The sequence below is a fragment of the Rousettus aegyptiacus genome, unplaced genomic scaffold (genome assembly GCF_014176215.1).
Source record: "Rousettus aegyptiacus isolate mRouAeg1 unplaced genomic scaffold, mRouAeg1.p scaffold_m13_p_3, whole genome shotgun sequence".
In the NCBI taxonomy this organism is placed as follows: domain Eukaryota; kingdom Metazoa; phylum Chordata; class Mammalia; order Chiroptera; family Pteropodidae; genus Rousettus; species Rousettus aegyptiacus.
In genome coordinates, this window is record NW_023416306.1 from 79,792,231 (window position 1) to 79,819,620 (window position 27,390).

The following is a 27,390-nucleotide window of genomic DNA, read 5'->3' on the forward strand; positions in this document are numbered from 1 at the left end:
CATTTCTTCCTGCGAAGTAAATTTAGCTTGCTAACCCATTAAATGTTTTTTTCCCTCAAATTAGCTTTTCCTCTAAATTCCCCTACTTATATTAATGGTAAAAGTTGTTCCTTTATAGTTCAATCTCCATATCCTTGGAGTCGCCCTTGGCTCCATTACTCCCTTCATATCTGGATCTACTGCCACACTTTCTACTCCTTCACATAGTAATCCCTATTTTTATGTTCCTAATTCCTCTACAGTAGCCTATGCTCTTATGACCTTATACCATGTCTCTAAGAAATAACCTACCTAACTCTGTATTCTTCACACTGGAAATTCAAAACTTGTACAAAATTTGTAGTTAACTTTTTAAAATTGTGTTTTAATGCTAATTTGAAATATTAATATAAGTATGAAAGAATGCCATGTGTTCTTTTGTATGTGTCACCATTGATTGATGAAAACCATTACTTTAAACATAGAAAGATAATGGAAAAAAGGAGAGAGGCAATTTTCATATATAAATGACAAGATCCTGTTAAGTGAATACTAACTAATGTCACAGCAAACTATAAATGAAATGTCAAGGTATTTCCAATAGAACAAAGTGTTAAGAACTAAATCATCACATTAAAGGATAAATACATAGAACTCAAAAAAAGAATCTATAGCTGGGAAAGGGGAGAATGTGGAGTTATTGTTTAATAGGTAAAGAGTTTCACTTTGGAGCAATGAAAAAGTTCTAGAGAAGGATAGTGGTGATAGCTGCATCACAACGTGAAAATACTTATTGCCAGTAAACTGTACACTTAAAAAGGGTTAAAACGGTAAATTTTATGTTATATATATTTTACCACAAAAGAAAAACAAACTGCATATTTTCATTTATAGCAGTGATTTACTTTGAGCAAAATATCATTGACCCATTTCAATGATAATATTAGTTTGAATAATTTTGGATTATGAATTTTATTGGTTATGAAGTTTTATTTATAAAGTTGTCTTGTTAGCATAAATTTTTTTGTTCAAAAGTAGAGATTCACAAGAACTTGTCTCTTTTAAATGAAATATACATGACACTTGAATTTAAAAGTCAATGACAGAATCTGTCTGATAGAAACTTTTTGGAACTCTAGGATCTGCTGAAGGCTTGCAACTTCCAAGAGAAAGCTTGGACATAAATTATGATCAATTTTGGCTCATAGTACAGTTGTAGCTACCTGTCCCCAACTCCAACTACACAGTGAGCAGCTGTGCATATGCTCCTGAAGCAACTTGCACAGGGCTTAGAGGAGTCAGGTGAAAAAAAAAGGACTCGGATGTCAGAAACATGGAGCACTGAAAGACATCCTCAGATTTCTCCCCTTGAAACAACGATAAGCTAAACATCTAAAATTCAAGCATAGGATCTGGGCATAAGAGCTACCATAGATCAGAACCCCAACGTTGGGCAACGGACTGGGAGAAAAGAAAAAGCTGCCTCTCACAGCAGAAGCTCCCTATAGGAGGAGGGGGAGGGGAGAAGGTGTGGCAACTTTCCTAAACAGCACTAAGTGGGAGAGCTGTAAGCTACACGTAGCCAGTGGCAGTGCCCAGGAATCAGGGCAGAAACCAGAGAAGTGGGGATGGCAGGAAAGCAGGAATGGCAGAGAAAAAACAGTTCATTCTAACCAGCTGTGTTTGCAAAACTGAAGCTCACCTGCAGCCCTCATCTCCCAACCCAGAGGGTCCCTCCTCCCATATCCTCTGAGACCAAACATTGCAAAGCCCCAGGGGAATCTGAACAAACACTACCGAAACTGTCGCTAATACTGACAGGGACTGAGACTAAGAGTAGTGAGTGTGATTGAAAAACTATAAGAAAAAAAAGACATTATTAAGACATTATATAAAGCAGGGATCCAAGAGGCTCAGACACCACCTATTGGAAACCAAAAGAAAAGCACCTTCTTTCTAACAGGTTAAAGAGAGACCTTTATACAAGAAATCTTCTTTCTGGGAAAAAAGCAGAATACATTTCCATTAATGCCCAGGAGGAGAACTAGTCCATTAAACACCATGAACAACCAAAGAGACAAGGCAGCTCAGAAAGAAAGAGAAAACTCTCCAGAAAATGAGCTTACAGTCATAGAAATATGCAACTTAAATGACAGAGAATTCAGAATGATACTTCTGAAAAAACTCAATGAAATCCAAAACGATTCATATCGACAATTTCAGAAATTGACAAAACAACTACATAAGTAAACTGAGTTTTTTATAAGGAGACTGAAACCTCAAAAATAACCAAAAAGACCACCTGGAGATAAAGAACACACTGCAAGAGATGAAAAATGAAATAGCAAGCTTGGGAAATAAGTCAACAAGATGGAGGAAAGGATCAGTGGTATTGAAAACAGAAATCTAGGAAAAAATCAGAAGGAAGAAGAGAGAAACCAAATAATAAAAAATAATATAAGAGAAATATAAGAACTACCTGATACAATTAGGAGAGAAACATGAGAATAATGGGTATTCTCAAAGAGGAGGAGCAGGGATTAGAAAGCATTTTCAGACAAATAGTAGATGAGAATTCCCCAAATCTAAGGAATGAGATGGAACTTGGAATTCAAGAAGTCAACAGAATGCCCAATTATCTCAACCTAAAAAGGACTTCTCCAAGACACATTATATTAAAATTAACAAAAATCAACAGCAAAGACAGAATTCTCAGGGTAGCTAGGGAAAAGAAGACGGTAACCTATAAAGGAAAACTCATTAGATTATCACTGATTCACAGGACAAATCTTATAAGCCAGGAAGTAGAGGAATCAAGTTTTCAAATGATTAAATGAAAGGAACGAACAGCCGAAAATAATGTATCCAGCTAAGCTTCTCTTTAGATATGAAAAAGAAATAAAGACATTTCCAGACATACAAAACTTGAGGGAATTCTCCACTATGAGGCCTGCATTACAGGAAATACTGAAAGGGGTCATCTCACCTAAAACAAAATGACACAAAAAATACACACACACACACACACACACACACACACACACACACATTTAGGAATAAGGCGACTAGTAGGAGAGTAGTGCAACGGATATAAAGAAGACATTGAAACCTTAATAATAAGAAAAGATTTGCTATAGCAAGTCAGTAAAGAACGTTCAGCATACATAGGGACAAACTGAAACAATAACAGAAAAGGGGAGGACTCCGAGATCCAAATTCGCAAAGGGGAGTGGAGATAAGACACACATATAAGTAAATGGACAACTACATATATATATATAACTATCCTTTACATTTTCGTAATGGTAACCACACAACAACGATTCAGAACTGAAGTACAGAAAATAAAAGGACGAGAGAAAATTCACAAAATCCAACCAAAATAAAAAAAATAGGCACACGTGCAAGGAAGCAATGGAAACACCCACCTACTAGAAAGCAAAAGATAAAATAACTATAAGACCTCATATTTCAATAATCGCCCTAAATGTAAATGGACTGAACTCACTGATAAAAAGGCACAGAGTTGCAGAATGGATCAAAAAACAAAACCCAACCATATGCTGCCTTCAGGAGACACATCTCAGCTCCAATGACAAATACAGACTCAAAGTGAAAGGGTGGAAAATGATATTTCAAGCAAATGGCATTCAGAGAAAAGTGGGAGCAGCAGTACTAATATTGGATGACACAGACTTCAAAATCAAAAAGGGAAAGAAAGATACTGAGGGACACTTCATAATGATAAAGGGAATCAGGTACCAAGAAGACATAACACTTATTAATATCTATGCTCCCAATCAGGCAGCCCCAAAATATATAAAGCAATTACTAACAGAACTAAAGGGAAAAACAGATCAAAACATTATCGTAGTAGGGGAACTAAATACCCCACTGTCGGATACGGACAGTTCATCCAAACAGAAAATCAATAAGGAAATGACATCCTTAAATGACACATTAGACCAACTGGACATAATTAACATTTACAGAGCCTTTCATCCCCAAACAGCTGCTTACACGTTCTTCTCTTGCGCACATGGAACATTCTCAAGGATGGACTACATACCGGGACACGAGATAACCTCAACAAAAGAGGGATGAAATCATACCAACCATACTCTCTGATCTTAATGCTTTGAAAACAGAAATCAACAGTAAAAAGAAAGCAGGAATAACCACAAATACATGGAGATTAAACAACATGCTACTAAAAAATAACTGGATCAGAGAAGAAATAAAAAGAGATCAAGAGACACATAGAAACTATTGATAATGATTGTACAACACTTCAAAACTTTTGAGATTCAGCAAAAGCGGTCAAAAGAGGAAAGAATGAACCCAAATAAACAACCTGACGCTTCATTTTAAACTAGGAGAGGAAGAAAATTGAGCCTAAAATCAGCAGAAGGAAAGAATCAAAAGTAGAGCAGAATTAAATGAAATTGAAAACAAACAAACAAAGCAATAGGAAAAATAAATGCAACAAAGAGCTAGCTCTTTGATAAGGTTAATAAAATTGACAAACCAGTCTACGGTCATGCCACCCTGAATGCGCCCAATCTCATCTGATCTTGAAGCTAAACAGGGTCGCTCCTGGTTAGTACTTGGATGGGAGGCCACCTAGGAATAATAGAGGCTGTATGCGTTAAAAAATAATAATAATAATAAATAACAATTGACAACCCCTGGCTAGACTCTCTAAAAAAAAAAAAAGGGAAATGACACAAAAAATATATAAAGGGATGAAAGACAGGAAATTATGACAGATCCCACAGAAATACATAGGATTGTACAATAACACTATTTGAAAAAGTATATAACACCAAGTTTAATAACCTAGAAGAAATGGGCTAGTATTTTAAAAAATACAACCTTCCTAGACTGAATTAAAAAAAAAAAAAAACTGTAAAATCTAAATAGACAGATCAGCAGTATGGAAATTGAAACAATCATCAAAACCTACAAAAAAGTAAAATTCCAGGATCAGATGGCTTCACCAGTTAATTCTACAACATTCAAAGAAGATTTAATACCTATTCTCCTTAAATTCTTCCAAAAAATCAAAGAGACAATACTTCCTAACTTATTTTATGAGACCATTATTACCCTGAAACCAAAACCTGATAAAAATAACACAAAAAAAGAAAACTACAAACCAATATCTCTCATGAACACAGATGCACACTCCTAAAGAAGATACTAGTGAACCGAATACAGCAACATATTAAAAAAGTTATACACCATGATCAAGTGAGCTTCATCCCAAGGGCACAGGGATGGTTCAATATATGCAAATCGATTAATGTGATACACCACATAAACAAATTAAAATATAAGAATCATATGATCATATTGATAGATGCAGAAAAGGTATCTATTTATGATCAAAACACTTAACAAAATCGGTATAGAAGAATAGTACCTTAACATAATAAAGGTCATATATGACAACTTCTCAGCTAACATTATACGTAATAGTGAAAAAATAAAAATCTTCTGTCTAAGATCAGGAACAAGGCAAGGCTGTCCACTATCACCACTGTTATTCAATATAACATTGGACGTCCTAGCCAGTGCAATGAGGCAAGATAAAGATACAACGGACATCCAAATAGGAAATGAAGAAGTCAAACTGTCACTTTATGGATGATGTGCTTCCCTATATAGAAAACTCTAAAGACTCCACAAGAACATGACTAGAAACAATAAGCAAATACAGTAAAGTTTCTGAATACAAAATCAATGTTCAAAAATCCATTGCGCTCCTATATTCTAATAATGAAGTGTCAGAAAAAGAAGTGGGAAAAATAATCTCACAATTGCAGCAAAAAGAATAAAATAAGAATAAATCTAATGAAACATGTGAGGGACCTATATAATGAATACCATAAGACCCTATTAAATGATATCAAAGAAGATGGAAAGATATTCCATGTTCTTGGATTGGAAGAATCAACATCATTAAAATGACCATATTACCTAAAGCATTATACAGATTTAATGCAATCCGCATCAAAATCCCATCAGCATTTTTTAAAGAAATAGAACAAAAAATCATCAGATTTGCGTGGAAGCACAAAAGACCCCGAATTGCCAAAGTCATACTGAGGAAAAAGAACAAGAATGGGGGCATCGCTCTACCTGACTTCAAATTAAACTACAGAACAACAATAATCAAAATGACACGGAATTGGCAGAAAAACAGACACATGAACCAGTGGAACAGAACTGAGAGTCCAGAAGTAAACCCATGTTTATATGGGCAAATAATTTTCAATAATAAAGCAAAAAACATACAGTGGAGAAAGGAACGCCTCTTCAATAGATGGTGCTGGGAAAACTGGAAAGCCACCTGCAAAAAAGAATGAAACTAGACTTGTCTATCACTACACACCAAAATTAACTCAGAAGGAATTAAGGACCTGAATATAAGACCTAAAACAATAAAATGCATAGAAGAAAACATAGGAATGAAACTCAAGGACCTTGGACTTAAAGAGGATTTTATGATTTGACCTCAAAGGCAAGAGAAGTAAAAGTTAAAATAAATGAATGAGACTATATCAAACTAAAAAGATTCTGCTCAGTAAAAGAAATCATCAACAAGGTACAAGACAACCATCCGAATGGGAAAATATATTTTCAAGCAACGCCTCTGATAAGGGCCTAATATCTAAAATATTCAAAGAACTCATACAACTCAATAACAACAAAAAAACAAACGATCCAATCAAACAATGGGCAGAGGACATGAACAGACACTTCTCCCTAGAGGGCATACAAATGGCCAACAAATAAATGAATAGATGCTCAATATCACTAGCTATTAGGGAAATGCAAATCAAAACCACAATGAGATATCATCTCATATCTGTTAAAATAGCTATAATCAACAGGATAACTAATATCAAATGTTGGAGAGGATGTGGAGAAAAAGGAACCCTTTAACACTGCTGGTACGACTGCAAATTGGTACAGCCACTATGGAAAACAGTATTGAGGTTCCTCAACAAACTAGGAATTGATCTACCATATGATCCAGCAATCCCTCTACTGGGTATTTACCCCAAAGACTTGAAAACTCATATCTGAAAAGATATTTTCACACTAATGTTCATAGCAGCATTATTCATGGTGGCCAGGACATGGAAGTAACTGAAGTATCCTACAATAGATAATTGGCTAAAGAAGTTGTGGTACATATATACAATGGAAATTACTCAGTCATAAAAGGAGATGAAATACTGCCATTTGCAACAACATGGATGGACCTTGAGATAATCATGCAAAGTAAAATAAGCCAGACAGAAAAAGCTGAAAATCACATGATATCACTTATATGTGGAATATAAACCTAAAAGCAACAAATGAGCAGGACAAACAAACAGAAACTCGTGGACAATAGACTAGTAGTTACCAGAAGGTAGGGGGGAAGGGAGAGGAGAGAGGTAGATGTACAAAAGGGGTCAATATGTGATGACAGAAAGAAATCTAACTATGAGAGGTGAACACACAACCTAAATATACATATGCCTTACTATTAAAATGTACAGCTGAAATTTATCAGCTTCCGTTAACCAATGTCACCATAAAAAAATTAATTGAAAAAAAAAAACTAAAGAAAACATTTTATGCAAATTTATTCTTTATTCTCAGGCTCTTTGCAATAATAATTGAACTTTTATGTTGAGCAATAATTATATTTAATAAAAGAGTGTACGTCTAAAAAAAAAAAGTTCATTCTCCCAAATATAGAATATCTGTGCTCCAGTGGCTGATTGTCACTTCTGATCACAGCAGAGCAGTCAACAAGATAGGCAGCCATTGTTGTAGCACCTCCCACAGTGTTGCAAGCCCCTCCCTCTAGCTTGAAGTGACTTCTATATTTGAAAAGCCATATCTCTTTTTCTCTCATCATTTTTGGCTTTTCCCCTTCCAAAAGCCAGATAGTAAAGATAAGGACGCTCACAATCAATTGACTATATGGAGAAAGTACGAAAGTGACTGCGCAAGGAAAACTTTAAATAAAAACATAAGAAGTCACAGGAAGACATTAAGTTTGCACCTCAGGCTGACCCTTGGAACTCAAGACAGCCTACAATGATCAAGAAAAATAAAACACTGAAAACAACAACAAAAAACAGCAAGCCCTGGGGAAGGTGGGAGAATCTGATTTCCAGAGTTATGACATTATTAAAATGTCTATTTCAACAAAAAAAAAAATTACGAAGCGCGCGTGCACACACACACACACACAAACCAGGAAAGTATGGCCAATTCAAAGGATAAAATAATTAAACAGAATTTGTCCCAAAAAAGGACTTATTGGAAAATATATTAATGATTTTAAAACAAAAGTATTAATGATGCTCAAAAATAAAGTAAGCTGTGGAGAAAATAAAGAAAATGATGTGTGAACAAAATAGAAACATTAATAAAAAGATAATAAGCCTAAAAAGAAAAGAAAGGAAATTCTGGAGCTGAAAAGTACAATAACTAAAATGAAAATATCACTACAGGGATTCAAAGGCAGATTTGGGCAAGCAGAAGAAATTTGTGAACTCAAAGAAAAGACAAAGAAAATTATCAAAGCTAAGAAGAGAACAAAAAAAAGGAGAAAAATGAACAGAGCCTAAGGACCTGTAGGACACCATCAAAAAGACCAACATGTGCAGTGAGAGATCCAGAAGAAGAAAGGGAAAAAAAGAATATCTGAAATAATGGCTGAAAACTTCCCCAAATCGGTGAAATACATGAATATAAATATACAAGAAGCTTAACAAACTCCAAGTAAGATAACTTAGAGACTCACACCAAGACATAATCAAATTCAAAAGCCAAGGATAAAGAGAGATCTTAAAAGATGTAAGAGAGAAGCGAATCATCACACACAAGGCATCCTTAATAAGGTATGAGCAGATTTCTCATCAGAAATTTTGAAGGCCAGAAGATAGTGGGCTGCTATTTGCTAAAAGAAACATGCTAAAAGAAAAAATTGTCTGCCAACAGTCCTATATCTGGCAAAATTGTCTTTCAAAAGTAATGAGGAAATTAAGACATTTCCAAATAAACAAAAACTAAGGGACTTTGCCACTAGACATACCCTGAAAGAAATGCTCAAGGGAGTCTTGTAAAGTAAAATACAATTACACTAGACAGTAACTTGAAGCCACATAGAGAAATAAAGATCTCAATAAGGCTAATACATGAACATTTATAAAATTTAGTATATTGTAACACTGGTTTGTTTTCTCCATGATTAGGAGATCAATATTTCAAAAATTAGCCTAAAGCTACTATTATTGTAACTTTCATTTATAACTCCAAATCTTATTTTCTACAAAGCTTAAGATACAAATGCATTTAAAAGAATTATTAGTTTAAGTGAGGAGAGGGGCACACAATGTACAAAGATGTAATTTTGTGACATCAAAAACCAAAAAGCATGGGGCAGAGCTGCAAGCAGGTAATTTTTATATGTCATTGACGTTAGGATGGCAAAATTCAAATTGCAGTATTATATCATTAGGATGTTAAATGGAATCCCTCACAAAAGAAAATGAGAAGGGATTTTAACATTTCACTTAAAAAAAAAAATCGACTACCCAATATGAGACAGAAATTCAGGAATGAGGAACATATAAAAAACAAACAGCAATGCAACAGAAGTCTCTCCTTGTCAGTACTTATTTAAATGTAAACAGATTGAACTCTCCAAACAAAAGGTAGAGAGGTTGGCGGAATGGATAACCCATGATCCAATCATATGCTGTCTTATAAAAGAATCACTTTAGATCCAAAGACGCAGATAGAAAGTAGGAAAAAAAAAATGGAAAAGATATCCTATGCAAAAAGTAATGGAAAGAGAGCAGAGGTGGATGTACTAATGCCAGACAAAATAAACTTTAAATCAGAAAAGTTCAAAAGAGATAAAAAGGGCATTATATTAATGAAAGTTTCAACACAGGAATATATAAAAAATTCTAAACATTTAAGCACCTACTTACGGACTATTAAAATATATGAAGTAAAAACTGACAGAATTAAAGGAACAGTTCTACAACAACAGATGGAGTTGCAGTTCAAGATGGTGAACTAAGAGCCTGAATTCACTGCCGTCCACTACACACCAAATCTCTACCTTCATATGGAACAATTTCTTCTGAAAGAAACCCAAAATCTAGCTGAGCAACTCCTATACATTGGACAAATGATTTAAAAAAAAAAAAAAAAGCATCAAAATGAGTAAGAGGCTGAGGCACAATAATCTCACTGTAAACACCATCCTAGGCATGGCAACTTATTATCGAGAGGGGAAATAACATCCCCGAGCTGCTCCCCAATAAACAAAAGTTTAAGCACCATAACTGGTACCCCATCTTTTTGGACCAGCACCTGAAGGATGAGTCCCCAAAACATCTAGCTTTGAAAGTCAATAGGGCTTGTGTCCATGAGACCCACAATGCTACAACAAACTGAGAAATAGTTCTTATAAGGCTCATGAATGTGGACTTACCCACCCTAGGACACAGCACAGAGGCAGCCAACAGAAAAGACTCCAGTTTTTCTGTTAAAACGGCCTATTTCATTAAGTTAAAGCATCAGCCTGAAAGGCAAGCTTCTAATTTAACATAGGGGCCAATCAAAATAATCTCCAAAGACATTGGCTGGTGGGCACAATCTTTGCATTCTCCTGCTGCTTTACTGCAGATGACCAGTAACCCCTGGAAAGGAGTTATGCACTCGTCTGGCACCCTGACTTTTGTGGCTGCCCCTAGGGAACACCTCATGAACGCCTGGCTCTGGCAGCCAGCAGAACTTAGAATCACAAGTCCTATAGGACTGTAATGGAGAAACAGTCATTTACTGACTACCTGCCCAAGACACAGAGCAGAAAAAAACAGATGAAACACACCCTCATCTTTCTGTAACAGAAGCATATTAGCTCACCTTCATGGCTGAGGCCTGAGAAGCAGGCTTCTAATCAAGCACACATCTAGAGCCCAACTACAATCCTTTCCAGAAACTGGGGAGGCCAGCAGACTCCTCTTCACACTCTCCCTCTGCCCAGCTCCAATTCATCAATGTCTCCAAGAAAGGAATCTATGTTTATCGCTGGCACCTCAACAGTTGTGGCTGCTGCCCAGAGGACATGTCCCATTACAGCCTGGCTCTGGTGGCCAGTGGAGCTTGCAATCATGGGTTTAATAGGAAAACAGCAAAGAAACACCATTTACCTGGCTATCACATTGAGGCTCAGTGCAGAGGAAGCAGACAGAAATGACCATCACCCAGCTTTTCCTAAAGAGATAAATTTGCGTTCTTTAAAAGCTGCTACTTGAGAGTCTGGTTTCCCAACCACCTGAATTTAGGTGATGACTAAGATTTTTTCCTTTTAGTACAAGTCTTGACATACCCTCAACTAATGGGAGCCAGTAAGAATGTAGTCTGTTTGGACAATCAAAAAGATTTGAGAGACAGAAAATCAAGAAGGTTAAACAATAAGGTTAGTTTATTACAGGAGGCCACTCCTTTGAGACTGAAAGAGATAGCTGCTTTAGCTAATGTATAGAAACCAACAAAGGTTCAAGAAAAATGAAGAAACCCAGGAATATGTTCTAAACAAAAGAACAAGAAAAATCTCAAAAGAAAGAATTTAATAAAACAGAGATCAGTGATTTTCCTTATAAAGAGTTCAAAATAACAGTCAAAAAATGTTCACCGACCTCAAGAAAATAACGAATGAACAAAGTGAGAATTTCGACAGTTAAAAAATATAACAAAGTATCAAATAGAAGTCATAGAGCTAAAGACTACAATAACTGAACAGAAAAATTCAATAGAGGGATTCAACATCAGACTAAATGAACCATAAGAAGTGGTGAACTCAAAGACAGGGTGGTAGAAGTGATCTAATCAAAGCAGCAAAAAGGAAAAAGAATAAAAAAAAGTTAAGATACCTTAACAGATTTATGAGACAACAAACAAACCAATTATAGGGGTCTCCAAAATAGAAAAATGAAAGGAGCAGAAAACTTATTTCAAGGAAATAATGACTGAAAGTTTCCTAACTTGGAGAAGAAAACTGACATCCAGATCAGGGAATTACCAAATAAAAGAAACTCAAAGAGACCCACACCAAGACACTTTATAATTAAAGCATCAAAAGTTAAAGACAAGGAGAAACTCTTAAAAAGCAAGAGAAAAACAACTGGTTACATACAAAGGAACCCCGTAAGACTATAAAGAGATTGTTCAGCACAAACAATGCAGGCAAGAAGAGAGCGGCACAGTATAAACTGCTGAAAGAAAAAATCCACCAACCAACAACATTCTACCTGGCACAGTTGTCCTTAAGAAGTGGAGAGTTTCCAGACAAGTAAAAGCTGAAGGAGTTCATCACCACTACACCAGCCTTACAAAAAATGTTAAAGGGACTTCTTTAAGCTGAAATGAAAGAGTCCTAATTAGTAACAGTAAAATATATGAAAGTATAAACCTCACTGATAAAAGTAAATATATAGTAAAATTAAGAAAAATCTAATGGTATAAAGGTAGTAGGTTCATCACTTATAAAGCCAGTATACAAGTTAAAACACAAAAGTAGTAAAAATAACTAGAACTACAATAATTTGTTATGGGAAACACAACATAAAAAGGTTGTAAATTGTGACATCTAAAACATAAAATGTGAGTGAGGGTGTAAAAATGTGGAACTTTACAATGTGTTCAAACTTAAGTTGTTATCAATTTAAAATAGATGATTATAAATGTCTTATGTAACCCTAATAACAACAGACCAAAAGCCTATAGTAGATATACAAAAGACAAAGAAAAAAGATTCTAAGCATACCACTACAGAAAATCATCAAATCCCAAAACAAGAGAGGAAGAAATAAATTATAAAACCACCAGAAAACAACAAAATGGCAATAAGTACACAGCTATCAATAACCTTAAATGTAAATGGGCTAAATTTTCCAATCAAAATACAAAGATTGGCTAAATGAATTAAAAAAAAAACAAGACTCATGTATATGCTGCTTACAAGAGACTTGCCTGAGATATAAAAACATACACACACCTAAAGTGAAGGGATAGATATGCTAAGCAAATATAAAAAAAAAAAAATAGACTTTAAGACAAAGATGGTAATAAGATGATGGTTATTATATAATGATAAAAGGGCCAATCCAACAAGAAGATACAATATTCTTTAATACACCCATCACAAGAGCATATAAATATATAAGCAAATATTAATAGGCCTAAAAGGAAAAGGACAGTATATGTCACTTGACATATGACAAAATGACATAATAGAAGGGGACTTTAATATACCACTTTCATCAAAAGATCATCAGGCATAAAATCAATAGGAAATATTGGCCTTAAAGGACACAGTCGATGAGATAGCCTAACAGATATACACAGTACATTCCCTCCAAAAGCAATAGAATATACATTTTGTTGTATATAAGCACGCAAGGAACAGACTCCAGGACAGGGCATATGTTAAGCCCCAAAAGCCTTACTAAAGAAGACTGAAATCATATCCAGCATCTTTTCCAACCACAATGGTATGAAACTAGAAATCAATTGAGACAAATGAAACTAGTTATACTATATACCAAACTTATGGGCTGCAACAAAAAACAATATTAAGAGGTAAGTTCAGGGCAATGATTGCCTACTTTAAGAAACAAGAGTTGTCACAAATGAAAATCCTAAATTTACAGCCCAAGGAACTAGAAAAAGAACAAATGAAGCCCATATTTACTAGGAGAAAGGGAATAAAGATCAGAGTAGAAAAAATGAAATACCAACTAAAAAGGCAACAGAAAAGTCAGTGAAACTGAAGGATGGCTTTTTAAAAAGATAAACAAACAAACAAACAAAAACCCTAAACTTTAGCTAGACTCAAACGCACACACACAAAGAGAGAACTCAACCAAACAAAACCAGAACTGAAAGTGGAGATGTTACTGCTGACACCACAGAAATACAAAAAGTCATCAGAAACTACTATGAAAAGTTATATGCCTACAACTTGAACGACTTAGAAGAGATAGAAAAATTCCTAGAAATATACAACTACCAAGACTGAATCATGAAGAAATAAAAAATCCGAACAGATCCATTACTTGTAAGGAGAATAAATCAGTAATCAAAAACTCGTCTACAAACAAAAGTCCAGAACCAGATGGCTTTCTTCTCACACTTCCAAAAAAAGAAGAGGGAACACAAAACCAGATATGGACACTCCAAGAAATGAAAGTTACAAGCTAATATCCCTGATGCAAAAATTCTCAACAACATTATCAGCAAACCAAATCCAACAACACATTAAAAGGATCACACGCTATAATTAAGTGTGATTTAGTCCATAAATGCAAGGATGGATAAATATCCGCAAATCAAAATTCTATATTATCAAAATGAAAGATAAAAATCATATGATCATCTCAATAGATGCGGAAAAAGCATTTAACAAAACTCGACATCCATTTATGATAGAAATTCTCAACAAACTGGGTATAGAAGGAATGTACTCCACATAATAAAGGCCATATATGACAAGCCCACAGCTAACATCATACTCAATGGTGAAAAGCTTTCAGCTTTTCCTCTATGATCAGGAATAAGACAAAGATGCCCACTCTCACCATGTTTATTCACCATAGTATTAGAACTCCAAACCACAGTAAGTAGGAAAAAAAAAAAAAAAAGAAAAAGAAAAAAGAAAAAAGAAATAAAAGACATTCAAATTAGAAAGAAATAAAATTATCTCTGTTATTGATATGTTCTTATATGAAGAAAAAAATTCCACAAACACACAAAAAGAACTGTTAGAACCAACAAATGCTTTCCACAAAGCAGCAGGATACAGTCATCACGCAAAAATCAGATGCGTTTCTATACATCAACAATGAACAATCTTGAAATGACAAAAACAATTCCACTTATAATTGCATTGAAAAGAATATAATACTTAGAAATGAACTCACCCAAGAAGCTAAAAGACCTTCTTGTCAGTACAACCAAAACTACAAAGTATCACTGCAATACATTAAAGACATAAATAAATAAAAACAGCTCATGTTTATGGATTGGAAAGACTTAGTATTATCAAAATGTCAATATTACCCAAAGCAATCTATAGATTCAATGCAATCCCTATTAAAATCCCAATGAAATTTTGTGGAGGAATAGAAAAACCCCCACCCTAAAATTCATAATGGAATCTCATGGGATCTCAAATAGCCAAAACAATCTTTGAAAACTAACGAAACTGGAAGACTCACACATCTGGTTTCAAAGCTTACCTGAAAGCTACAGTAGACAAAATAGTGTGGCATTAACATAAAAACAGACGTATAAAATAAAAAAGAGGACTCAGAAAAAAAACCTTCCATACATGGTCAAATGATTTTTGACATGTGTGCTAAAATCATTCAATGGTGGTGGGGAAACTGGATATCAACATGGAAAAGAATGAAGTTTGACCCTACCTAATATTATATACAAAAATTAACTCAAACTGAATCAAACCTCTAAACATAAGACCTAAAACAATAGAACTCTTGGAATAAAACACAGGACAAAAGCTTTATAATATTGAATTTGGTAATGATTTCTTGGATCTGACAGCAAAAGCACAGGCAACAAAAGAAAAAATAGACAAATGGACTGCATGGAAAAAATATACATCAAATGACACTAACGACAGAGTAAAAAGACAACCCAATGAATGGGAAAAAATATTTGCTAATTGTATATCTGTTAAGAGATCAATATCCAAAGTATATAGAGAACTCCTAAAACTCAATTAGAAAAACAAACAACCTGATTCAAAAATGTGCAAAGGATTTGAATAGACATTTCTCTAAAGAATATGAGTGACCAATAAGCATATGAAAAGATGCTCGACATCACTAATCATTAGGGAAATGTAAAACAAAACTAAAGTAAGATTGTACCTCATACTCGTTAGGATTGCTACTATCAAAAAAAAAAAAAACAAAAAACCCCAAAGTGTTGCTGAGGATGTGGAGAATCTGTAACCCTCATGGACTGGTTTGTGGGAAAGTTAAATGGTACAACCACTATGTAAAACGGTAATTGAGGTTCCTCAAAAAATTAAAAATAGAATTATTATATGATCCAACAATTCCACTTCTTGTTGTATATCCAAAAGAACTGCAAGCAAGGTCTCAGATATTTGTACGTGCTTATCTATATCAGCATTACTCACAATAGCTACAACATGAGAGCAACCCAAGCATCCATTTGATAGATGAATGGATAAGCTAAGTGTATGTGTATTCAATGGAATATTATTCAGCCTAAAAAAGGAAGGAAATTCTGCAATATGCTACAACGTGGGTATATGAGGTACCTTAAGAGAAGTCAAATTCAAAGGAAGTGCAGTGGTGGTTGCCAGAAGCTGAAGAGAGTAGGAAATGGGAAGTAATTGTTTAACGGGTACAGAATTTCAGTTTTAGGAGATGAAAGGAGTTATGGAGTGGATGGTATTAATAATTGCAGACTATGTATGTAACATCACTGATCTGTACACTTAAAAATGGTTAAGAGAGTAAATTTATGGTATTTTGCCACAATAAAAAAAAAAAAAACTTGGTTCACAGGTTTCAATATTCCTTCACCACTATAGTGAAAAGTAACTTCGCATTAAATCTAAATACTCTGAACTAACATTTAATGTCTTCCACAATTTGGACTCTTCCAACTTTCCCAACTTGATCACTGGGGAAGCCCAGATTACCTGAATAGTCTATATACTATGCTGAGTTAGTAATAGCTTGTGGCCAATAGAGAAATGTTCCCCTACAGTATGATATGGCGCCACTCAAACTTTCAAATGTGCATAATATACTGTGGAGGTCTTGTTAAAGTGCAGATTCTCACTTAGTAGGTCGTGGTAAGGCCGAAATCTGTATTCTACCCAAGTTTCAAAAGATGCTAAAGCTTCCATCTGTGGAGCACCCCCAAAGCAACAAGGGTCTATAATACATTTATTTACACTTACACTTGAAGAGGAATATATTTGTTCCCTTTCCACCTGCTTCCCTCTCCCTTTTATCAGTCACAGCTTCTCTACCTTCATGATGCCATCCAACATGCTGCAGTCATTTTCTTTAGAACTTCTCATTGTTTACCAACTCTTGTCCTGAGAGCTCAGGAAAATCTCATTCTCTCTGTACCTAAGTCAAATTAGTCTTGACTGAAAAAATAAAGGTAATTTCTGCTTTCAAGCAGCTTGCAAGTTTGAGACAATAGATCCATAACTGTTATAGACCCTTTCTCTCCTTCCTCAGTTAAGTAAAGTGCCCAGGCTTTGAAGTCAGACTCTCGAGTTCCAATCCAGCTCCGAAACTTCCTTTCTGTGGGACTGCCGGCAAGCAGCTTAACTTCTCTGAGCCTCAGGTTCCTTAACTTTAATCAGGGTTAGCAATAGTATGGACCTCAGAGGATTGTCATAGTTACTAAAAGAGATGCACGTAAAGAAAGATCTCTGCATTTCTCAGTCTGGCACTTGGTAATCGACAGACATGCCTGTTACTTAAAAACATACGATGCCACCAATCTGTAGCAGATAGCGCTCTCCACTTATCTCTGCCTATTAGTGCATAAAGGCTGTTTAGACAAAGAATCCTCCTACTTCCCTTACAGCTGCGCGTCGCAGGCATTTGACGACCACCTGCCTGGCTTTTGCAAAATTCTCCTACAGGCTATCTTAGCTATTTTTATCTATACCAACTTATTTTACCTTAATTATTCCTCAAAGGAAACTATAACACTACCATAAAGGAAAAATCAACAGCACTTGCCTTAAGTGACTCAAAAACAAATACCATGAAATCAAAGTTATTAAATCCTAACTAAATACAGCTGCCCACCAAACACAAGCTTATTAGGAGGTAGGCAAAACCATCGTCTTGATAGTTATCCGCCAGAGAAAGAGAACGTAAAAGCAAACAACTTTCTCACTACTGAGATGAAGTCAGTTCACACACAATAACGCGCTTCCAACCTGGAGGAGCGCGGACTCATTCTGGGCCCAATACAGAACAGGAGTTCCCGCCCACGTTCGTAGCTCGGGAAAAGTCTGCGGGAGGTCCCAAACACCCGAGAGGGAGATCTTCGCCCGTCCCACCGGTCCTAAGGAAGGCCACGTACTGGATTCGGGCGGTGTCTTCTCCCGGCGTCGGCCTCAGAGCCGCGACCTCCGATTGCAAGGTGCGGACCTCCGCCTGCTCGGCATCCATAGCACAGCGCTGACAGAAGAGGCCTGACGGTCGCGCGCCTCCCCCAGCGTTTCAAGCCTCGCGCGCTCCTGGAGCGGACCATTCCAGGAGTTCGGTGGGGGAGGTTAGGGAGTATGCGCGACGCTTGAGCGTACAACCCAAGGTCTTTCAATATCCCCGGCTCCTTGCCGTCACTGCGCACGTTGCCACAACTGTTTCCCAGCAGTCTCTACTTCGAGATAGTTGGTTCGCTTCAACACGAAGCCCAAGGGCACTGTAGCCCAACCTGGGCTGGTGGAGCTTTGAAGCAACCCGATTGCCTGCGTCACTGAGGAGGATGTTCCGGAACCGTGTGAAGGGTAGTGCATCATTTTTTTTCTGCTCCCTCCCTTTTGCCGATCTACCGCAGGAGTGGTTAAACACAAGGCGATAACCTTCTTAAGAATAAATTGTAGAATTTTTGTTTCGGTCTTTTGAGGACGTAAAGAGCTTGGTGGCAGAGGCATCGCGGTATCACAGAGGACGGGAAACTAAACACTCGGGAACTGAATGTGGTAACGGAACCTTAGGATACTGGGTTCGAAAACGAGTAGGAAGGAAAAGAGACTGCACCTGTTGGGACGCGTGACTAGAAGTTAGATCCCTGCGCTGGTTGTAGAAGACGATTTGGTGAGGAGTGTAGGGAACATGGGAAGTGACCGGGCCATTTGTCTGCCCTGTCCCTTCTCGTCTTTGCGTCTTCAGGAAGAAGGCTGGCGGGGGCGGGGGAAGGGTAGTGTACCAGGAGGATGTAGGCTGTGTCTCATACCCAGAACACGAGCCATGCTTTGGGCGTCCGGGAGCTGTTTTGGGATCGTAAGTGGGAGGAATCTGTTAGTTTTGGGGGAAGGGCGGGGCGTGGTAGCTGAGTCACCCGCTAGGTACTAAGTGGAAAAAAAGAGATCTCATGATAGGCCTCATTCTTATTACCTCTGGAATAGTTTTCTTGTTTCCCTTCTAATCCAACAACCTAACTAGTATAATGCTAAGAATTACAAATTCTGAAATTGGATTTGATTTCTAATTCTTGATTCACCACTAATTCTTAGAATGGCATTGGGAAAGTGATTTAACCTATCCTACTCATCTGAAAAATGAGATGCACACAAACCACTTCATACAACGGTGGCACATAGTAAAAAACAAGTCTGTATTAGCTATATCAATTGCTTTCTTTGCTTGAACAGCACTTTGCAGACTCTTCTTTTGTAGTACAGTATTGTAATTGCATTATTTGCTTGCTTCTCACTCCGCTGTGAGGAGCTCCAAGATGGAGCACTGCCTTTTTATCATTTAGCATGTTGACCTGCCTCATCCTATGCATGTGTTGAAGTGAATGAGTTAATGTATAAATGAAAAAAGGAAAAACACCTAATGTGGATAATAGGGGCAGAGTATAATATTGTGCTCATTTAAGGGAAAGCTTCTCCCTGTACCTGTGTCTATATGTGTGTAGAAGTGCTGTTCATGGAGAAAGTGGATGAAGGGCTTGAACAGAATCTCCAGGAATAAAATTTAGAAACAATATAATAAGAAGTTAAAGTTCAGGTGACCAGTCTGGCATATAAATTACAAGGAAAGGGGTTGGGATTTCTTTGGTTTCTGTTTTTTAGGTTTGAGAAGAACTAAGGGAAAGAACTTGTCTCTGTAGACAGAAAATTATTTTTTCCACTTCAATACAGTGAGTCTGTACCCAGCCTTCATGAAAGCCAAGAAAGAAACAAAGCGCCTTTTTGTTGGTGGCCTTGGCCAGAACATTTCTGAGGCAGACCTACAAAGTCAGTTCAGCAGATTTGGAGAAGTTTCTGATGTGGAGATCATCACTCGGAAAGATGACCAAGGTAAAGTTATAGTCCTTCATGGGTAGTTAAAGGCATATCTAACTCAGGTCAGAAATAAAAGAACCCCAGAGATGAATGTTAGTCCTCAACACTAAAAGCAATATGTATTTCATTTAGGATACTGTCTTGTGTACCTCACCTCACTCCCTGGAAATGTTACTTATGATGTGGAACTTGCCCAGAATTACATTTCTGAAATTAAAAAACAAAACAAAACAAAAAAAACTAAATTCCAAAGCATCCAATTTCTGAAACACATAACTTTCAGTTTTCAAAGTTAACATTCTCATATCCATTGAATAGAATATTCATTCTAATATCCTATTAAGTAGAATATCCGTATCATAATCAAAATGTTACCTTAACTGACCACTAGACATTTTTTTCTTCTTCATTTTCTTTTGGAATATTTTGATAATTCTACTTAGAACAATGCAATCTTGGTATCCATTGAAAAATAAACAAGGTTTTTCTTTAAAAGAGTACGTTTCTAAAGCTCATTTTTTTTAAATTTAGAAACTTAAATCATTTTTATATTGGTCTCTAAATAACAGTTTAAATAAATTTCTTTTTTCTTTTTTTTTAGGAAACCCACAGAAAGTCTTTGCATATATCAACATCAGAATAACAGAAACAGACCTGAAAAAATGTAAGGTCTTCATATGTTTCCTATACTATTTGCCAGTTCATGTTACTGTGTAGTTTGGAATAACTTCATTCTAAATCCAAATATCAGTAGCTACTTTTAAGTCATCCAGAGGGGCAACCATGATCCAGAGAATTCCAGTATCCCACAACTCAGCAGGTTTAATTACCTACTACTTGGCATCTATAGACCTATGGTAGCACATTGCTCATAGGTATATTCAAAGGTGATATTCCAAACCATTTTGGATAAGAGACAAACCTTTCATAGAAATTGTTTATTATACATATTCCACTGGATGTTCTGCCATACCCAGTGTGTTCATTTCTTGGGCAGGTAATTTTCTTGTCATTAAATGCTGTTAGAGGAGGGCTGGCTTTAGAGTATGCCCTTATTCAACCATATTCTTAAAATTATAAATCTATCAATAAGTTTAGTAAAGCTGAGGGCAAACTGTGATCTTCATTGAAGAAGAAAGGGAAGCTAATCCATATTACCACTGATGCAGTAATATATTCTAATTATTTGGAGGCTGAAAAGTTAAGAGATACTAAAAAGGGAACATGCTAATAGAGAAAGGGGGTCATCGGCCTTGCATTTCATTTGTTAAAAAAAAATTGATTTGTTTTATTGTTCAGTGAAGAAATAGATATGACATAAATTGTGGTTAAGAACATATTAGTTCTAATGTGTGACCTTTGGCAAGTTATTTAAACTTCTAAGCCCTAGTTTGCTTATCTAATGTCTGACAAAGATATTACTTGCTGGCAATATTGCCATGAAGATTAAATTGAATAGTATCTTCGTATTTAAAATAGTACTACCAGTAGAACCTTCTATCTGTTTAATGGTTGTTATTATTAAGGAAGCTGATAGGAGATACTGAGAAAATTAACTACTAGGGCACAGCAGTTCAAACAGAGTTTAGTCACTTGTAGCTAATATGTTTGGAAGTTACGCAATAATAACTAGTATGAGGCGATAAATAAAAGTGTGCTATAGGACTCCAAAGTGTCCTCTGATTCTCCTTAGAAAAATTATATTTAATACTTTATAGTTTAGTGTGAGAAAGAAATGTTAAGTAAATATCAGTCATTCACCAGAGTTTCTGACATTATTTTATAAACAAATAACAGACAAATTTTTCTTTACATTTTACACATTTGCCTCATTCAGATCTTCTACTAACACTGGGAGATAGGGAATATATGACCTCCTCTGGTGGTCAATATGAGACTGGGACCTAAGTCTTCTCACTCCAGGTCTCTATTTTTTTTATTTCCTCTGTATGGACTTATGATTAACAAGTCTACTTTCCTTGGTACTTAACAATTAGAAAAAGTACATGCTGAAATGTATTTTTGCATTGTTAAATACTTGGGTAATAATTCTTTATTTTACAGGTACATCTGTTCTAAATAAAACAAAATGGAGAGGTGGAACACTACAAATTCAGCTAGCAAAGGAAAGTTTTTTGCACAGGTAAGAATCGCTATAAATGAATTTAACACTTATTTATAATGGTTTCAGATGTTCATATAGTTGATTTGATACCATCAAGTAATATTATGGTATTAGCAAATTCCAGCATTACAAGTAGAGCTAAAATGCCTCTCAACTGTGACTCCTCATGACCCCATACCCCACCAAAAAAGATGATGTAATACATTTGCATATGTAATTTTTAAACTGTAAAAATGAATACCTATTTAATCTTTTTAAAACAATCTTTGTTACATAGGTCTTACTACTTTTTTGTAATGACTATTTAGTACTATTTCAGAAAATAGTACTGTACCACAATGTAGTTGGCCATCCCCTACTGATGAACGTTTAGACTGTTTCTACCTCTTCATGACAATAGATGACCCTTGAGGATGGCTCCTGTATAGGGCAAGGATTCCTCTGGGGTTTATGTCAGTATAGAGAGTTGCTATGTCATGGAATTACATACATTTAAAATTTTAATAGACACTACCAAGTTACTTGTATTTGTTTTTGACTGTTAACGCTAGTGTCATACAAAGATTTAAAGATAATAGGAAATCCCTGTATAAGAGGCACAAGATTAATTAGGCAAGTGACAAGAACAAAGCATTGTATCAACTATTAGAACATTTTAAGATGCTAAAGGTATTCTCAAGGAGGAAACAGTTTGTAAGTTTGGGACATTTCAAAAGAGGAAACGTTTTAGGAATGGAGTGACCAGGGTCATTGGTAAGGTTGTTCTAGACTAAGGAGATGGCACAACGGGAAATAACGTCTAAGGCAAGTGTGTTTTGAGGGAGTGGTCTGGTGAGAAATGTGAGAGTTTGATTTTGTTCTTCAACTGGGGACCTCTGTGAACAGAGTAGTGATGAGACTCATTCAGCAGTACTTCAGTGCCTATTATGTACAGGAACTGGGACCCCATTCCAGAGCAGGATGAGAAGATACTGTAGTTGCCTTGAAGCATCTGTAGGTGTTCCTGAGGAACATAAATCTGACAGTTGTTCTGGAAGGTGGAACATAAAGGAAGCAGACCAAAGGCAGAGAGGCCAACGAATATTGGTTGGTCTGTTCATGCCTAAATAAGGTGGGGAAGTTTACATAAGAAGATTGAAATGGAATTCTGCATTTTCTTCATTATGAGGGTAGAAATAATCAAGACTTGGCAGATTGGGTTCTGAAAGACACTTATTCCTCAAGAGGAGGAGTAAAGGGATTGAAGAAGATAAAATGCCAAAAGTGCCTAAGTTGAAAGGGAAAGTTGAGAGACCCTAAATGATCATTGTAAAGTTAAAAGGCATTATAGTATTTAAAAAACAAAAGCACTGTTAATAGCATAGTTATTTTAACTCCTTTATTTGTGTTTTCTCTTTGATTCAGATTGGCCCAAGAGAGAGAAGAAGCAAAAGCAAAGAAAGAAAAATTGACAACAGGCAACACCAGCTTGTTAGAAAAGATGGAAGATGTGGATTTCCACTTGAAAGCTGTGCCAGGGACAGAAGTACCAGGGCGCAAAGTAAGTCTCCTGTGGTAGCCTTACTAAGCCAGGAACAGACTCCTGAGACTACATGCCTGTGGGCATCATGTCTAAAGAAGTTGCTTTTTTAATATAGATAGGGCTGTTTACATAGTGCTTTATGGGTTTCAAAGTGCATTTACAACTTTTAGGTAAGCACAGTTCACTCCATTTTACAAAGAAAGAAATCAAAACCCAGGTGCCAACAGGTCTCCCAAGGAAAGAATATAGGGAGTTCCCAGGTTTGCCGCATACCATTTGGTGGTGGTATTTGTTTTGTTTTATTTTTTTAATTTATTAGGATGACATTGGTTAACATTATATAAGTTTCAAATGTACAATTCTGTAATACATCATTTGTGCATTGCATTGTGTGCTTACCATCTAAATTCTAGTCTCCCTTTATCACCATATATTGGACCCCCTTTACCCTCTTCATCTTCCTCTCACTCCCCTTCCCCTCTGGTAACCTTCATACTGTTGTCTGTGTGTATGAGTTTGTTTCTTTATTTTGTTTGTTCATTTTTTGCTCTCTGTCATATATCCCACATGTGAGTGAAATCACGTGGTTCTTGTCCTCATCCATCTGACTTATTCCATTTAGCATGACAGTCTCAATGATCTATTTGGGTCATTACAAATGGCATCCTTTCTTAGGGCTGAGTAGTAGTTCTTTGTATATATGTACCAAATCATCTTTATCTAGTCATCTATAAAAGGACACTGAAGTTGTTCCCAGGTCTTTGGCTACCATGAATAATGTTGCAGTGAACACAGGGGTACATATATCTTTACGAACACATGTTTTCAAATTATTCAGATAGAAACCCAGAAGAGGAATTGCTGGATCAAAATATGGCTGTATTCCTAATTGGGGGTTAGGGAGCGCTTTTTACTGTCTTCCATAGTGACAGCAGTAGATTACATTCCCACCAGCACTGTATGAGAGTTCCTTTTTCTCCACATTCTCACTAACACTTATTCTTTGTCTTATTGCTAATAGACATTCTAACAGGTGTGAGGTGGTATCTCACGGTGGTTTTGATTTCATTTCCCTTATTGTTAATGAAGTTGAACATCTTTTCATATATCTGTTGAACATTTGTATGTCTTCTTCGGAAAAGTGTTCAGATCCTCTGCTCATTTTTAAATTGCATTGTTTGTTTTTCTATTATTGAGTTACATGAGTTCTTTATTTATTTTACAAATTAGCCCCTTATGAGACATTGTTTGCACATATCATCTCATGTTTGTTTGGTCACCTTTTTTGTTTTGCTGACGGTTTCTTTGGCTGTGCAGACACTTTTTAGTTTGCTGTAGTCTTATTTATTTTCGCTTTTACTTCCCTTGCCTTTGGGGTCACGTTCTTAAAAGTCTCTCTGAAACCAAGATCCATAAATTTAATAGTATGTTCTCTTCTATGTATTTCATCATTGCAGGTCTTACATTTAAATCTTCGACCCATTTTGAGTTAACTTTTCCATATGGTGTCAGCAGTCTAATTTTATTCTTTTGTATCTGGCTTTTCAATTTTCCCAGCACCATTTACTGAAGAGGCTCTCCTTTCTCCATTGTGTGCTTTTGGTTCTTTTGTCAAAAATTAATTGCCTATATATATATATGGATTTCTTTCTGGATTCTCAGTTCTATACCATCGATCTGTATACATCTGTTTATCTACCGATACCATGCTGTTTTGATCATTGTTACTTGTAGTATAATTTGAAGTCAGGCAGTGTAATACCTCCAGACTTGTTCTTTTTTCTCAAGATTGCTTTGGCTGTTCAGGGTCTTTTGTGATTCCATACTAATTTGATGCTATTTTTGTTCTATCTCTTTAAAAAATATCAGTGGGATTTTGATGAGGATTACATTAAATCTGTATATTGCTTTGGGTAATATGGCCTTTTTAACTATATTGATTCTTCCAGTCTATGAACACAGAATATCTTTCCATTTCTTTGTGTCTTCTTCTGTTTTTCTTTTTAATAACATCTTTTAGCTTTCAGCATATAGGTCCTCACATCCTTTGTTAAGTTTCTAACTAGGTATTTTATTCTTTTTATTACAATTGCAAATGGAATTTTTTTTTTCATTTCTTTTTCTAAACTTTCATTTTCAGTATATAGGAATGCAATGGATTTTTGTATATTGCTTTTCTGCCCTGCAACCTTACTGTATTTGTTTATTGTTTCTAATAGCTTTTTGGTAGTCTTTCTGGTTTTCTATATAGAGAATCATGTCATCTGTGAAAAGCGACAACTTGACTGTCATTTCCAATTGGATGCCTTTCATTTCTTTCTCTTGCCTGATTGTACTATCCAGTGCTATGTTGAGTAACAGTGTTAAGAGTAGGCATCCTTGCCTTAATCCTGCTCTTTGAAGAAAAGCTTTCAGTTTCTCACCATTATGTATGGTGTTAGTGAGGGTTTGTTACATATTATCTTTCCTTTATTATGTTGAGGTACATTCCTTCTGTACCCATTTTATTGAGTATTTTAATCATAAATGGATGTTGTATGTCCTCAAATGCTTTTTCTGCATCAATTTATATGATCATATACTTCTTATCTTTTATTTTGTTAATACGGTATATAACCTTGGTCGATTTGCGTAAGTTGAAACATTCTTACACCTCTGGATTGAACTCACTTGATCATGATGTATTTATTATCTTTTTAATGTATTATTGTATTCGGTTTGCTAGTATTTTGTTTAGGATTTCTGCATCTACATTCATCAGAGATATTGATCTGTAATTTTGTGTGTGTGTGTGTGTGTGTGTGTGTGTGTGTGTGTATGTGTGTTCTTTGAGATTTTGGTATCAGGGTAATGGCCTCATAAAATGAGTTAGGAAGTATTACCTCCTCTTCAGTTTTTCAGAAGAATTTAAGAAGATTAGGTATTAAACCATCTTTGAATGTTTGGTAGAATTCAGTAGTGAAGTAATCTAGTCCTGGACTTTTACTTTTGGGGAAAGATTTTGGGTTTTTTTTGTTTGTTTGTTTGCTTGTTTTTGATGACTGTTTAGATTTCATTACTGATGAATGCTCTGTTTAGGTTTTCCACTCCTTTATGGCTCGAGCTAGGCAGGTTATATATTTATTAGAACTTGTCTTTATTTTAGGTCATGAAATTTGGTGTTATATAGCCTTTTTTAGTATTCTTGTCCCTCATATTTCTGTATTGTCCATTGTAAATTCTTTTATTCTGATTTTATTTGAGTCTTTTTTCCTAGCCAGAGGTTTGTCAATTTAATCTTTTTAAAGAACAAGGTCTTGAGAGTGACATTAGAACATAGCAGAGTGAGAGCTGTCCCCTGGAAACAACAATAAACTGAATATCTAAAACTACATAATAAAAACCCATGCTGCACCCAAGCATGTCTGAGCATGGGATCTGTGCATAAGAGCTACCACTGGAATTGAAAAAACAATGAGATCAGCAGATTGAGTTTTTAGCAAGAATTTTGAAACCCTCAAAAAGAACCGAATAGAACTGGAGAGGAAGAATACACTGAAAGAGATGAAAAATGAAATAGCAAACTTGGGAAATAGAGTCAACCAAATGGAGGAAAGGATATCGTAGACAGAAATCTAGATATAAATC

General features: G+C 35.8%; 2 protein-coding genes across 10 annotated transcripts in view; one reads left to right on the top strand and one right to left on the bottom strand.

Moving 5' to 3' along the window:
- Positions 1-18,519, bottom strand: part of LOC107502051 (centromere protein P) — a 197,229-nt gene extending 178,710 nt beyond the window's left edge. Inside the window, exon 1 of one of the 3 annotated variants that reach the window (XM_016128847.2) lies at positions 18,184-18,519. In XM_016128847.2, coding sequence (XP_015984333.2) covers positions 18,184-18,272 — 89 coding nt within the window. In that variant the 5' untranslated portion in view covers positions 18,273-18,519. Of the gene's footprint in view, positions 1-18,037; positions 18,163-18,183 lie in introns of those variants that run through there. The other 2 variants (XM_016128848.2, XM_036218314.1) reach the window with 2 other exon arrangements.
- A 71-nt stretch (positions 18,520-18,590) lies between these two features.
- NOL8 (nucleolar protein 8) overlaps positions 18,591-27,390 on the top strand; it is a 36,060-nt gene continuing 27,260 nt past the window's right edge. For 2 of the 7 annotated variants that reach the window (XM_016128824.2, XM_016128831.2), the window contains exons 1-5: positions 18,591-18,920; positions 19,904-20,131; positions 20,718-20,780; positions 22,181-22,259; positions 23,646-23,781. In XM_016128824.2, the coding sequence (XP_015984310.1) occupies positions 19,993-20,131; positions 20,718-20,780; positions 22,181-22,259; positions 23,646-23,781 (417 nt within the window). In that variant the 5' untranslated portion in view covers positions 18,591-18,920; positions 19,904-19,992. Of the gene's footprint in view, positions 18,921-18,941; positions 19,107-19,903; positions 20,132-20,717; positions 20,781-22,180; positions 22,260-23,645; positions 23,782-27,390 lie in introns of those variants that run through there. The other 5 variants (XM_016128828.2, XM_016128826.2, XM_016128830.2 and 2 more) reach the window with 5 other exon arrangements.